The sequence below is a fragment of the Ooceraea biroi genome, chromosome 2 (genome assembly GCF_003672135.1).
Source record: "Ooceraea biroi isolate clonal line C1 chromosome 2, Obir_v5.4, whole genome shotgun sequence".
NCBI classification, from domain to species: Eukaryota; Metazoa; Arthropoda; class Insecta; order Hymenoptera; family Formicidae; genus Ooceraea; species Ooceraea biroi.
In genome coordinates this window covers 11,374,485-11,386,208 of record NC_039507.1, presented here as the reverse complement: position 1 = coordinate 11,386,208, position 11,724 = coordinate 11,374,485, and the positions used below count along the sequence as shown (strand labels likewise).

The 11,724-nt window shown below is 33.4% G+C and overlaps 2 protein-coding genes across 3 annotated transcripts in view; both read right to left on the bottom strand.

Annotated features, from left to right (window-relative positions):
- LOC105283407 (cytochrome P450 4C1) overlaps positions 1 to 2,235 on the bottom strand; it is a 4,400-nt gene extending 2,165 nt beyond the window's left edge. Inside the window, 5 exon segments of the mRNA XM_026975606.1 lie at positions 1,204 to 1,244; positions 1,247 to 1,271; positions 1,651 to 1,757; positions 1,844 to 1,934; positions 2,134 to 2,235. Coding sequence (XP_026831407.1) covers positions 1,204 to 1,244; positions 1,247 to 1,271; positions 1,651 to 1,757; positions 1,844 to 1,934; positions 2,134 to 2,235 — 366 coding nt within the window.
- Positions 2,236 to 3,441: 1,206 nt separating this feature from the next.
- Positions 3,442 to 9,159, bottom strand: LOC113563635. Of its 2 annotated transcripts, XM_026975477.1 has the most exons (5): positions 6,652 to 9,159; positions 6,456 to 6,512; positions 6,185 to 6,358; positions 5,999 to 6,097; positions 3,442 to 3,737 (listed from the first exon to the last, which is right to left on the bottom strand). In XM_026975477.1, the coding sequence occupies exons 2-5, from the start codon at positions 6,463 to 6,465 to the stop codon at positions 3,475 to 3,477; spliced, it is 546 nt and encodes a 181-aa protein (XP_026831278.1). In that variant the 5' UTR covers positions 6,466 to 6,512; positions 6,652 to 9,159; the 3' UTR covers positions 3,442 to 3,474. The 2 variants fall into 2 exon arrangements, with proteins under 2 accessions (XP_026831278.1, XP_026831277.1); XM_026975476.1 differs by having other exon boundaries at positions 6,456 to 9,159.
- Between the last annotated feature and the right edge of the window lie 2,565 nt (positions 9,160 to 11,724).

Here is an 11,724-nt window from a genome sequence, read left to right as displayed (position 1 = left end):
ATTCTGTAACGCTGTCATAGTCAGTTTTCCAACCGTTTTCTTCCATTACAGCATTGACTTCATTTCTGACGCGATCCTACATAAAACAGATTGGTAATTATTTAGATTAACGGAGCAACCTCGAATGACCTTGACCTTGACATATGTTGTCACGGTCACCCTCCTGAGTGACCTTCAAAAGGTTTAGCCGTCGCTCATTGTTTATTAAAAAGTTATTAACAAAAGAAGTTTCGAAAATATAGTAGTTATTTTGAATATTGAAAGACATAAACGACGAATATGAACGAAGGAAGGAAAGTGATTTAACCTAACCTGATCTAATCTAACCTGATTAGGTTAGGTTAGGTTATATTTTCCGAAACTGGACCCTGGACACATATACGCTCGTTTTTCAGCCCGCTTTGCGGGAGGGCGAGGGGAAGGGGCTTCGCCCTCCTCCCGCCAGAATCCGTGCCGTGTACCAGGTGATCAAAATCTGTACGGTGAAATCTGTAACACCGGCTCCGGCGGGGGAGGGGCAAAGCCCCTCCCCCCCCCGCCCTCCGGCGAAGCGGGCTGAAAACGAGCGTATGGGTCCGGGGCTCCAGTTTCGGAAAATATAACCTAACCCAAACCTATTTCTGATTAAAGGTAAAATTCCATCAAATATACTCTTACGTAAACGTATATGATATCGTAAAATTATGCTCTATTCATTAAACTTTTTTGTTAATAACTTTTTAACAAACAACGAGCGACGGGTGAAACCTAGTGCGGGTTATTCGGGAAGGTGATTTTGTAATATATGTCAAACTCAAGACCTTGCTTCGCGTGGACAGTTGAAAATTCGTGCAAAATCATTAAACTTCTTTTGTTAATAACTTTTTAATAAACAATGAGCGACGGCTAAAATCTTTTGAAGGTCACTCAGGAGGGTGACCTCTATAATATATATCAAGGTCAAGGTCATCCGAGGTTGCTCCGTTAAACTAAATAATTTCCAACAGATTTTCATATTTCAGATGAATTTTGAATCATATGATTATTCGTATAGTTAACTATTAAGGTAAAAAACACAATTATATGTATACTATTCTATAACTATATACTATGTATTTCTATACTATACAACAATTTCACTTAAATGTGAAAGTTAAGTAAATGAAACAGTTGAATTAAATTAATTGTATTTATCTTAATTCGGTATTTCATTATAAAAAATACCTGCACATCCTTATGTTCGGTTAATAGTAATATAGTGAAGTGAGAGCCATTGATACGGTATCGTGACCCTATAATTATATATATATATATATATATATATATATGTTGAGACAAAATCATGCTTTTTAAAGTCTATTATCATCATTTGTCATGTTATAGTCACAGATACTTCTGTGATGAAAACAGAATTAATTTACGAGAAATAATTAATTAAATAACTAGAAATCCACATGTATTATATCTCTATGTTTAAAGAACTTCACATAGAACTTCTTAGCATCGCTTAGTTTTTTTAATTAAAAAGAAATTACAATTTTCTAAGGAATAATTATTTAAAAGTATGAGACGTAGTTGTAACAATTTTTGCTTATTTTAATCTGCCTGTTCATTTATTCCTCATATCTTGTAATATTTTCCGAAAAACATAAATGAGATGAAAGCGTTTACTTCGAACATGAAGGTGTCAACTTCTTCTCTGATGTCCGAATCGCTCATTTGGTTATTATTGGACGCTGCTATCATGAGATCCAACATGGCAAGGCGCTTCTTTCGGCCTTAAACAAATAAAACAAATGGAAGACGCTCTAATCAAAAGTTTATTAATATGATAACGGAATTATTGCGTTTATTCTATACGTACTTCCTATCGTATCATTATCTTCTGCCTCATTTTCAAAATTTAGATATCGTCCACCAGTGGATTCGTGATATCGTTTCCTTTCCGCAATAATCTACAAGAAATGATCTGTTGTAAAAATATGCGTTCGTTAGGAGGTTATCGGCAACATTGAAATTTTCAAACATATATTATGTTAATTATCATTAAAACATATATTATGTTAATTATATAAGTTTTAATATCTTGCTGGAAAAGATTGTGTAATTTTCTCAAGAACTCTCATAATTATGTGTAATATTATTTGTACTCACTTTTTCTGTGAAACCATGTAATACTTTCAAACATTTAGTTTGCTGTTTATATTTCGACGAGAACCAAAATAGTCTATCGTTAATATACCACGGACGGAACATTCTATACATATAATTTGATCATGAAAATATATATATTTGAAATACATATAAAAAGATAAATGTACTTTTTGTTTAACAATAAGTGTTTTATCAAGAGACACGGTAGTGTCTCGTGCCAAGTATACGCACAGCGAGACCGCACCGTGACTCTTTACGCGAAGCGACGCTTTCGCAGACACTCAGATTATTAGATCTCAATAACCGCTGAACGGATCAAGTTCAGACTAGGCTCAATGGATAGCTTGGGTCGAATTATGTAATAAAAGTGTTTCATTTTTCTCCTACGTGCCCTACGAGCGGAGATATTGCGATGCAAAGTCTGAAATTGGCAAATTTTCGATTAAGAAACGTCGTCATTATCATTATTGTCATAGTCGTTTGTACAGTACAGTTTTGCTCCGATAGGTGGCAGCAACGCCGATCTCATGCTGTCGGTATATCTGGCGAGGTAGAAAACGTGGAGCGCTGCAATAGTCCCAACTCATCGTCGTTGCAAAAAGCTTCCGTTATAGAACATAGAGCGCAAGTAGAGGAGGAGACAGGGGGCATATCGTGGAGTGGCTTATTCGTCAGGTGACGGAGAACGCTTTTTCGAGCAATTCGTGGTATGCCGTCTGTCTTTCCCGCGGTTGGGTATGCGGTACGATGACCGTTATCGGGATGTTCATGCATGTCGAAAGATCGAACGTTGAGCGAAGGTGGCTTGAAGTGGGATTCGTGGTCGCGCGGCATGCGCCGCACATGCGTGGAAATCTAGTGTCCTTTTTCATGGAGGCGGTGAGTTGGGATCCTGCGTGCCGGGCGGCGGGCTTTGTTGGTACAACTGGCAGGGTTTGCCGCGGAGCGCGTGAGGTCTCAGCCATGGTGGAAGAATACCAGGTGTGCTCATACGCATCTTTTTGTAACAGCCAATGAGACATTGAAGCCAGATACCGCCATCTTGTCACGGCAAGTTGAATTCGAGGTTATATCATTATTGTACAATAAAAATTGTACAATAAAAATTGATTTTGTTTTCATGTTTATGCATAATAAATATAGGTTTATGTATATTCAACACTGAGAGGAAAGAAAAATGTTGGAGACTAAATAAGTTTTTAAAAATATATTAATATTTATAACACATGTAGATATACATATGCAACATAATTACATAATAAATAAACACATTCATTTTTTAGTATTAGTAATTTTTCTCATTTTTTCTTTTTTCTTGTATACGCATCATTTTTTAATTGTTTATTTAATTCTCGAACACGGACATATGTATGTTCTTGTGCGAATTAAACATAATAATACCTTGTTTGGTATTACTAGGCAATTTTTGTCTTGTAATTGCATAATTTCTGACGCTAATGTTTTAAAAATCCATGGCTCCTTACAAATAGCAGAACCGTGGTGCTGTAAAGTCCTGATGAGTAACTCCGACTTTGTACATTTTCTTTTTAATTTTTTTATTTCGTGATAGGATTCTGATTTCGCAGACATTCTATCAGCTTTATCTGCAATGTAACAAACGTATTCGATATTAATAAACGTATCAAAACTAGATTATATAATATCCCTCACGGAAAATAACTTATAGTAACTACTGAAATTACAACTATTGAAAACTATTAGTGCACATTACATTAGTAATTTCGCGCACTGTTGAAATTCGCACTAGTAGTCTGCACTAGTAAGTCTGCACTAGTAGTCACATTAAAAAAATTAATTTTCACCTATTTATCAATTAATACACTTTTATTATATTCACTCCTGAGCTTTGCTATTTGATATAATATATGTATACTCTACAAATTTTGTTACTTAAAATTTTCTTCTTACAAGGGATTCGAACCTCAGTCGTTGAGCGCCGCAGTCCTCATCCTAGTCCACTACGCTATCGAGTATATCTGATGAGCGCGTTTTAAATTCTTGTTATATACTACTTATACGACAATGTGCTCTTAACGTTATCTCACAGTAGTGTAACGTATCATTCTTCGCCGTTTCGATTAAATTTGTGACAGTAAGAAATATTATTTGTAATAATGTTAAATTTGTGGCATGTAAAAGAAGATAAAATTATTTATTTATTCATATAAATCATTCTCAGTATTTGAATCTCTATAGATTCTCGAAAACTAGAAAGATTTGAAGGTTTATCTACAGTTTCAACTAAATAATGAATAAAATATAAGAATTAAAGAACAATCAGTTAAACTTGCATATAGCGATAAATAGGATTTTACATACTTGAGAAATAATCAGATTGTGTAACACTCTTCAATGCAGATTTAACAAGACGATGTTTCTGGACGCGTTCGCGAATTTTTTAAGATATAACACGACTTTGTTAAGATATGTACTGACAGGGCCGCATTTATACTTTTAGAGGCCCTAGGCGCAACATCATTATGAGGCCTCAAAGAACAAGTCTATTTCAGTTAATTAAAGTCATATGTAGTTTATTGAAAATAAAAGTTGACATTTCCATAATAACTTTTTTAATAAAAGAAAACTAACATAGCACAATTGAGTATACATATAATTGCATTTAACAAAGTATAAAATTAATCAGTTCAAATTTAAATTAAACAAAATTAATAATTAAAAGTTTGTTTTTCTGGCTTTGGTTTTAGCAAATATATCTACAATGTCATCATAATTAATCGAGCCATTACATCTGATTCAATGCATAATAACGACAGGTCACTTGTTTTATTTTGGTGTAAGTTACTTCTTAAATAATTTTTTATTCGTTTCAACACTGAAAATGAGTTAATAATTTAGCGGCATGTATCTTGTTTATTAGCGTCCGGCACCTCGTTTCTAAGATACGCGCGGCAAGAGGGGAACAGTGGGAGTTGACAACGAAATCGGCCAGAAATGTGCAACTAAATCCCGGCACTGCTATATAGCATATGTTAAATGGACGTGCCGCGAAACTGACAAAAGATCGCGGTTCATTATATCTGTTACATAAAACGAAGTTAATACTTCGATTGGGTACGGCTACGCGATAGAACCTATTTTTCAGCAGCCTCTAGATTTTATATTATGAATTTAATATTTAAAAATAAATATTTTATTTTGCAACATTGCAACTATATAACTAAGTTGGTTTTTATTTGTGAGAAGGTAAGGTTTTAAAATGTGGCCCCATAGGGAGTGAGGCCCCAGCTTGCGCCTGATGCGTCTTATGGTAAATGCGGCCCTGTGTACTGATTACAATATACAATTCAGTATACATTTAATGAGTATAATATTTCCACTAAGATATATATTATAATACCTAACAATAATAATACTATTCGGCAGTGATAAACAACAATATATACACAAGAATATAGACTGTTGAACACTAGAAGAAATAATGTTCACTATTGGTTAATATTGCAAACTTCTGTACACTATTAGTTCGTATCATTAGTTCGCATTATTAGTTCGCATTAGTTCACATTATTAAATAATTGGTATACTAGTAGTGTATATCACATTCCAATGATTCCCACTAGTCAATAGTTAAAAACTGTATAGTGGACACTACTTCTTACTAATGCAACACTAATCATTATAATAGTGATTACTGCTTAAAACTATTAGCGTTCAATAGTTACTATTAGAAATGCAATAGTTCTTTTCCGTGAGGGATTAAAGATGATTTATAAAATAATTATAAAATATATTAGATTTACATTGCTCGATAATGTAAAACGACATGTTATGAAAGCGTAAACAAAATACAAATGATAATCATATTTGTAAATTAAATTAGTACCAAAATGTGGTGAATATCTTGAAGTCGAAGCCTCCATTTGGTCTTCAGGTTGTATTGTAGTAGATGTTACACTTGGTATTACCTTAAATTCATGAAATCCTGAAAGGATAAACAAGTAATTAATATATTGTATAAGCTTAATTGGAAATTTATATTTGAAATAAAACAGTATATAATAATATTCACTCTTGACTGATGAAGATGCTACTTGTACATCTTCACTAGTTGAATCTAAATTCTGCGTGGGGACTGCATGAGATTTCAATTTACGCTTCTTCGGCGTTGTATAACCTAACAGTGGTTGCATCCATGAGGGGTCTTTGTATGCCGTTGCATCAAAGTGAACAGAACAGATGCGTCCTATGTATAAAATATATTAGTTTCGTTATATGAGTAAATTTATGATTATCAATTCTATTCTCATAATTAAGCAAGGATTTATTGATTTTATACATACCATTTTTCATATTAACATTTTCTTTTCCACACGCTGCTTCTCATTTTAATAATAATTCTTTGTTTTTCGGAAACAGAAAAAACTGAATATTATTTGATTTTCGAGTGTCGTTTTTGCATGTTTTTACAGAACATGTACTCATTGTGGTACTCAAGAGAGATTCACTGGAGATTCACAATCGCAAACTATCACAAACCTATACTTGCTTTACCGCGCCCAGACAGCACAGGATATCCTATGGACATCCGTTTTGTGTCCATTTCTTGTCGGGATATCTGTGAACCTTATACAGATATCCATAGGATATACATTTGTGAACATTGCAGGACTATCCTAAAATGGACATGTTTGTATATCCATATGCTATTCTTATTTGTACTTGCTCCCTGTATGCGCTATGTCAACGCCATCTGCATGTAATTCCGATCTTTTTCTGTGCATGCTATATGCAAATAAATTATTCAGACACACACACACACACACACACACACACACACACACACACACACATACACACACACACACGAGGATTATTTGATAAATCAAACTTTGAGATGAAGAAATTCAACTTCCATTTTTATAATCAGTAAAACGCGCAGCAAATATTTATTCACAATTATTATTGATGGTAAAACGCTTTATGGTTTTTGATTGGTTCTCTAAGAATTATCGACGAATTTAGAGGTAATCTTTAGTTCTTTTCTTTATAATATTTTATTAGACATAAAATGAAGTTTAAGAATATTTTATTTGTATGTATATTTTTGACTTTTTAAGTTCGTACATAAGTGTTCTTTAACACACTAAGAGCAGAATTTAAAAGGCGCTTATTAAATATACTCGATAGCGTAGTGGACTAGAACGAGGACTGTGAAGCTCAACGACGCAGGTTCAAATCCCGTGTGAGGTAAGTGGAAATTTTAATTAACAAAAATCGAATACTCTTTCAGTATGGTACATTTTCAATGGTACATTATAACTGTATAACAATTTATATGTACACGTTGCAAAATAAATCTTGTTTAAAATAAAATAATAATTTGGTATATAATTTCGATTTTATCTTTTATTTCGCGTTATGATGTTATTAAAACGTCATTAAGACGTTACTAAAAGGTAAAAACAGGTTACGAAGTTACGTCTTTTTAACGTCTCAGAATGTCGTCTTCTGTGCTTGCTACCTGGGCCTTTATCACGTCCCAGGATGTCCAGTGGATGTCCTATGGACGTATTTAGGACGTAAAACATGTACACCAATTTCATAAACAGATATACTATGGACATCCATAACATGTCCAAAGGACGTAAAACGGATGGTCTATGGATATCCTCAATATCCTTGAAGGACATCTGATGGATATCTTTAGGATATCTGTGTGCTGTCTGGGCGATATATATATGATCTGAACAAAAATGGCGGCATCTGGAATCTGCGCAGAACGGTACGAAATTCGTCTCATAAATGAGCACACCTTGTATTCTTCCACCATGGTCTCAGCTATGTCGTAGTTTTAGCGCGAGACCAGCTGTAGTTTTCGGTCGATACTGTAAGTCCATATATTGCATAGATCTTATATACCTGGATAGGCCTTTCCCTGTAGAGAGAAAGAGTGAGAACTTGTCCATTCATCGTCCATTCTTCACTTTACAGTATACGAAACGCATGCGCGAAATGATGTATTAAAACTGGCCAACAGTTCGGTTTCACGTATGTGTCATGAATGTAACCTATAAAAGTGATTTATTCATTTATCGATAAAATGACGATAAGATGTAAAATATGCGGCAGATATTGGTTAAAAATGTGATAAAAGTAATTGAAAATATTCAGACGCATATAAAGGATATGTATTTGCTTTGTGCTACAGTCGGATTTAGAATAAGTAAAGTAAAAAATTCAGTTAATAAAGTTGTTTTCACTGAAATTATTACAGGTCACTCTCAGGGCCAAGATTTTTATTGTAATCACAGAAATCAGCTCATAAATCTTATTGTTTCTACTTACATAGACATAAGATTTCATCACATAGCACGTGAAAATAACGAAAAGCCAAATAAAATACGTAAAAAATTAACTAAATTAATTTTATTTTCTCATGACTGATTCCTTGTAAAATCATCCCACAAAGTTTGATGTAAAAGTACTACTATAAGTTTATAGATACTATAAGTTAGAAATAGTATTTATATTATATTAATATTGTTTATATTATACTACTAAATAACATGCTAATGATATTTGCTATTACTTCTTTTCTCAATCATACATTAATTTTTATATCTTCTCTTGTTTCCTTTTCCCGGAAAAATAACTCCTTCCTTCTTACATCCCTATAAAATATCTCCAGGTATTCCACTTTCAATTTCCTTAATTCTGAAGTTTTATAATTATCTGTTTGTTTAATAGCCGTAAAAGCCCTTGCCGCTTGATTTTTTATTATACTTGTTTATTTATAATCTTTAATATATCATTTGATTATATTTCTAATGCTTCATCAGATATTACGTTCCTGCGCCTCCGCGCTTGCGCAGTCTTTCCTTTTCCAATAGAAGGACAGAAAATATATTGCTCTCTCGCTCTGGCATCTCGGTCCCCGATTTTCATTAACAAGGCCTATCCAGGTATATAAGATCTATGATATATTGTAACCGCTGGCCGGATGGCGATGCCAAGGCCCTCTCTTTTTATACAATAAAAAAAAAGTCGGTATATCTGTGTGATTGAGATATCGCGAATCTGATTGCGCTGACTTTTTGACAATCGTTTGTAGTTTCGTTTTGTTTGTAGTTGAACTGTTCAAAAGGTATTAATTAACATTTGTTTAAATGAAAAATAGCTACCTTTGCCATTTGTTAAGATATCGCGAATCCGCTTGCGCTGTCTTTTTCAAAATCGTTTCTAGTTGTTTCGTTTATAGTTGACTAGTCAAAAGTTATTAACATTTGTTTAAATAAAAAATAGCTAACTTTGCCATTTGTTAAGATATCGCGAATCCGCTTGCGCTGTCTTTTTCAGAATCGTTTCTAGTTGTTTCGTTTGTAGTTGAACTTTTAAAAGTTATTACCATTTGTTTAAATAAAAAATAGCTAACTGCCATTTGTTAAGATATCGCGAATCCGCTTGCGCTGTCTTTTTCAGAATCGTTTCTAGTTGTTTCGTTTGTAGTTGAACTGTTAAAAGTTATTAACATTTGTTTAAATAAAAAATAGCTAACTGCCATGTGTTAAGATATCGCGAATCCGCTTGCGCTATCATTTTCAGAATCGTTTCTAGTTGTTCCGTTTGTAGTTGAACTTTTAACAGTTATTACCATTTGTTTAAATAAACAATAGCTAACTTTGCCATTTGTTAAAATATCGATATAATTAAAAAATTAAAATAGTAAAATATTTAGAATATTTATTACTAGCATCCCCCATCACGCGGGCTTCGCCCGCGATATTATGTGTAGAATTAAATAAAAACACATTTTACCCCTTCTCACCCGTTAGGGGTGGAATTTCGGAAAACCCAGCCTTAGTGAGCACCTACGTAATAGTAGGAATATACCCTTAAAATTTCAAGTCGATGGGTGCAGTGGTTCGGGCTGCACGTTGATGAGTCAGTGAGTGAGTAAGTGGTATTTGGCTTATATATATATATATAAAGCTTATAATTGAGAATATTCACTCTTAATTCACTCTTCGTCTCTTTTTTATATGCCCTTTATAAAAACACAAAGGTGCAATCGAGCCTAAATTTTAAGTTTTATGCCTTAAAATCTCATTGTAAATTATTGTTACAAAAGAACGCTATCGCAAAGTGAAAGATGTTCCATGGGCATTGTCAAAAGTAATTGCTTCAAGAGAATTGTCAAAATCAAATATCACGGCAAAATATTGCTTGGGGTTTACATGGTTTACAAAATACAGATAATGTTTCGTGTTATGCAAATCCTCATATAGTATAAAAAAGAATACTTCACACTACAAAATGTGTGAAATCACAACAAAATTACCTTTTTTAAAAAAGGTACAAAAAAGCGCCAAGTATACGCGCCCGAAGTTCTTTCAAAAAAGAACTCTACAAAACTAATGATATCAACAAATTGCGCCAACTACAATGGGTATTTATGCAAACCAGAAAATCTATTACTTTTTATTATTACTCTGGCCGATATTCATTGTTGATTCTTATTCAAGACCATCTTAAGTACATTCATAAGATATTTGAATTGATACGAATAAATATTTTAATACATATACATATATAAATATGTCAATACAAATGTGTTTTTTGAAAATACTTGGCGCTGCTAAACCGAATAAAAAATTCTCTTAGTATTTAAATAATCTAAACATTACAATAATTTGCTTAGACTCTAATTTACACAACAACTTGCCGAAATGTACAAATGTAGTTAATTACACTTATTCTATACTTAACTCTAATGTCTTACACACACGCGTACGCGCGCGCACGAGAGAGGGGCACACACACACACACACCTAACTTACATAACACAATCGCCGAAATACACACACACACACACATTCACAAGAGAGAAAGAAAGAGAATAAGGCTGAAGTCACATGGCACGTATTTTTTGCGTAACGCGTAACCGCGTAACCAATCACATTGTTTCATTTGGATATCAGCTTCTGCAGGCAAAGATTTGATTGGTTACGCGGTTACGCGTTACGCAGAAAATACGTGCCATGTGACTTCAGCCTAAGGCAATTAATATATTGGTTCGATGTGTTGAGAATTTTTTATTCGGTTTAGCAGCACCAAGTATTTTCAAAAAACACATTTGTATTGACATATTTATATATGTATATGTATTAAAATATTTATTCGTATCAATTCAAATATCTTATTAATGTACTTAAGATGGTCTTAAATAAGAATCAACAATGAATATCGGCCAAAGAGTAATAATAAAAAGTAATAGATATTCTGGTTTGCATAAATACCCATTGTAGTTGGCGCAATTTGTTGATATCATTAGTTTTGTAGAGTTCTTTTTTGAAAGAACTTCGGGCGCGTATACTTGACGCTGTTTTGTACCTTTTTTAAAAAAGGTACTTTTGTTGTGTAACTATTACGACACTACGAGTTTCCGTATACTTTGGCGGCCATGTTGAATTATGTCGTCAGAGGTGAGAAATGACACGCTGAGAATTCTTGCGTGCCATTTCTAAATAAAAAGATATTCGCATAAAACAACACTTATGATCGCTTTCGCATACTTCTAAAATAGTCCAGAAACTAACTTTTTCTGTTAAC

Excerpts from the sequence above, each read along its gene's own strand:
- LOC113563635 (XM_026975476.1), bottom strand. Across the intron at positions 6,098-6,184 it reads AGCATCTTCATCAGTCAAGA|GATTTCATGAATTTAAGGTA; the intron begins GTGAATATTATT and ends TTATCCTTTCAG. Across the intron at positions 3,738-5,998 it reads AAGATATTCACCACATTTTG|ATAAAGCTGATAGAATGTCT; the intron begins GTACTAATTTAA and ends GTTACATTGCAG.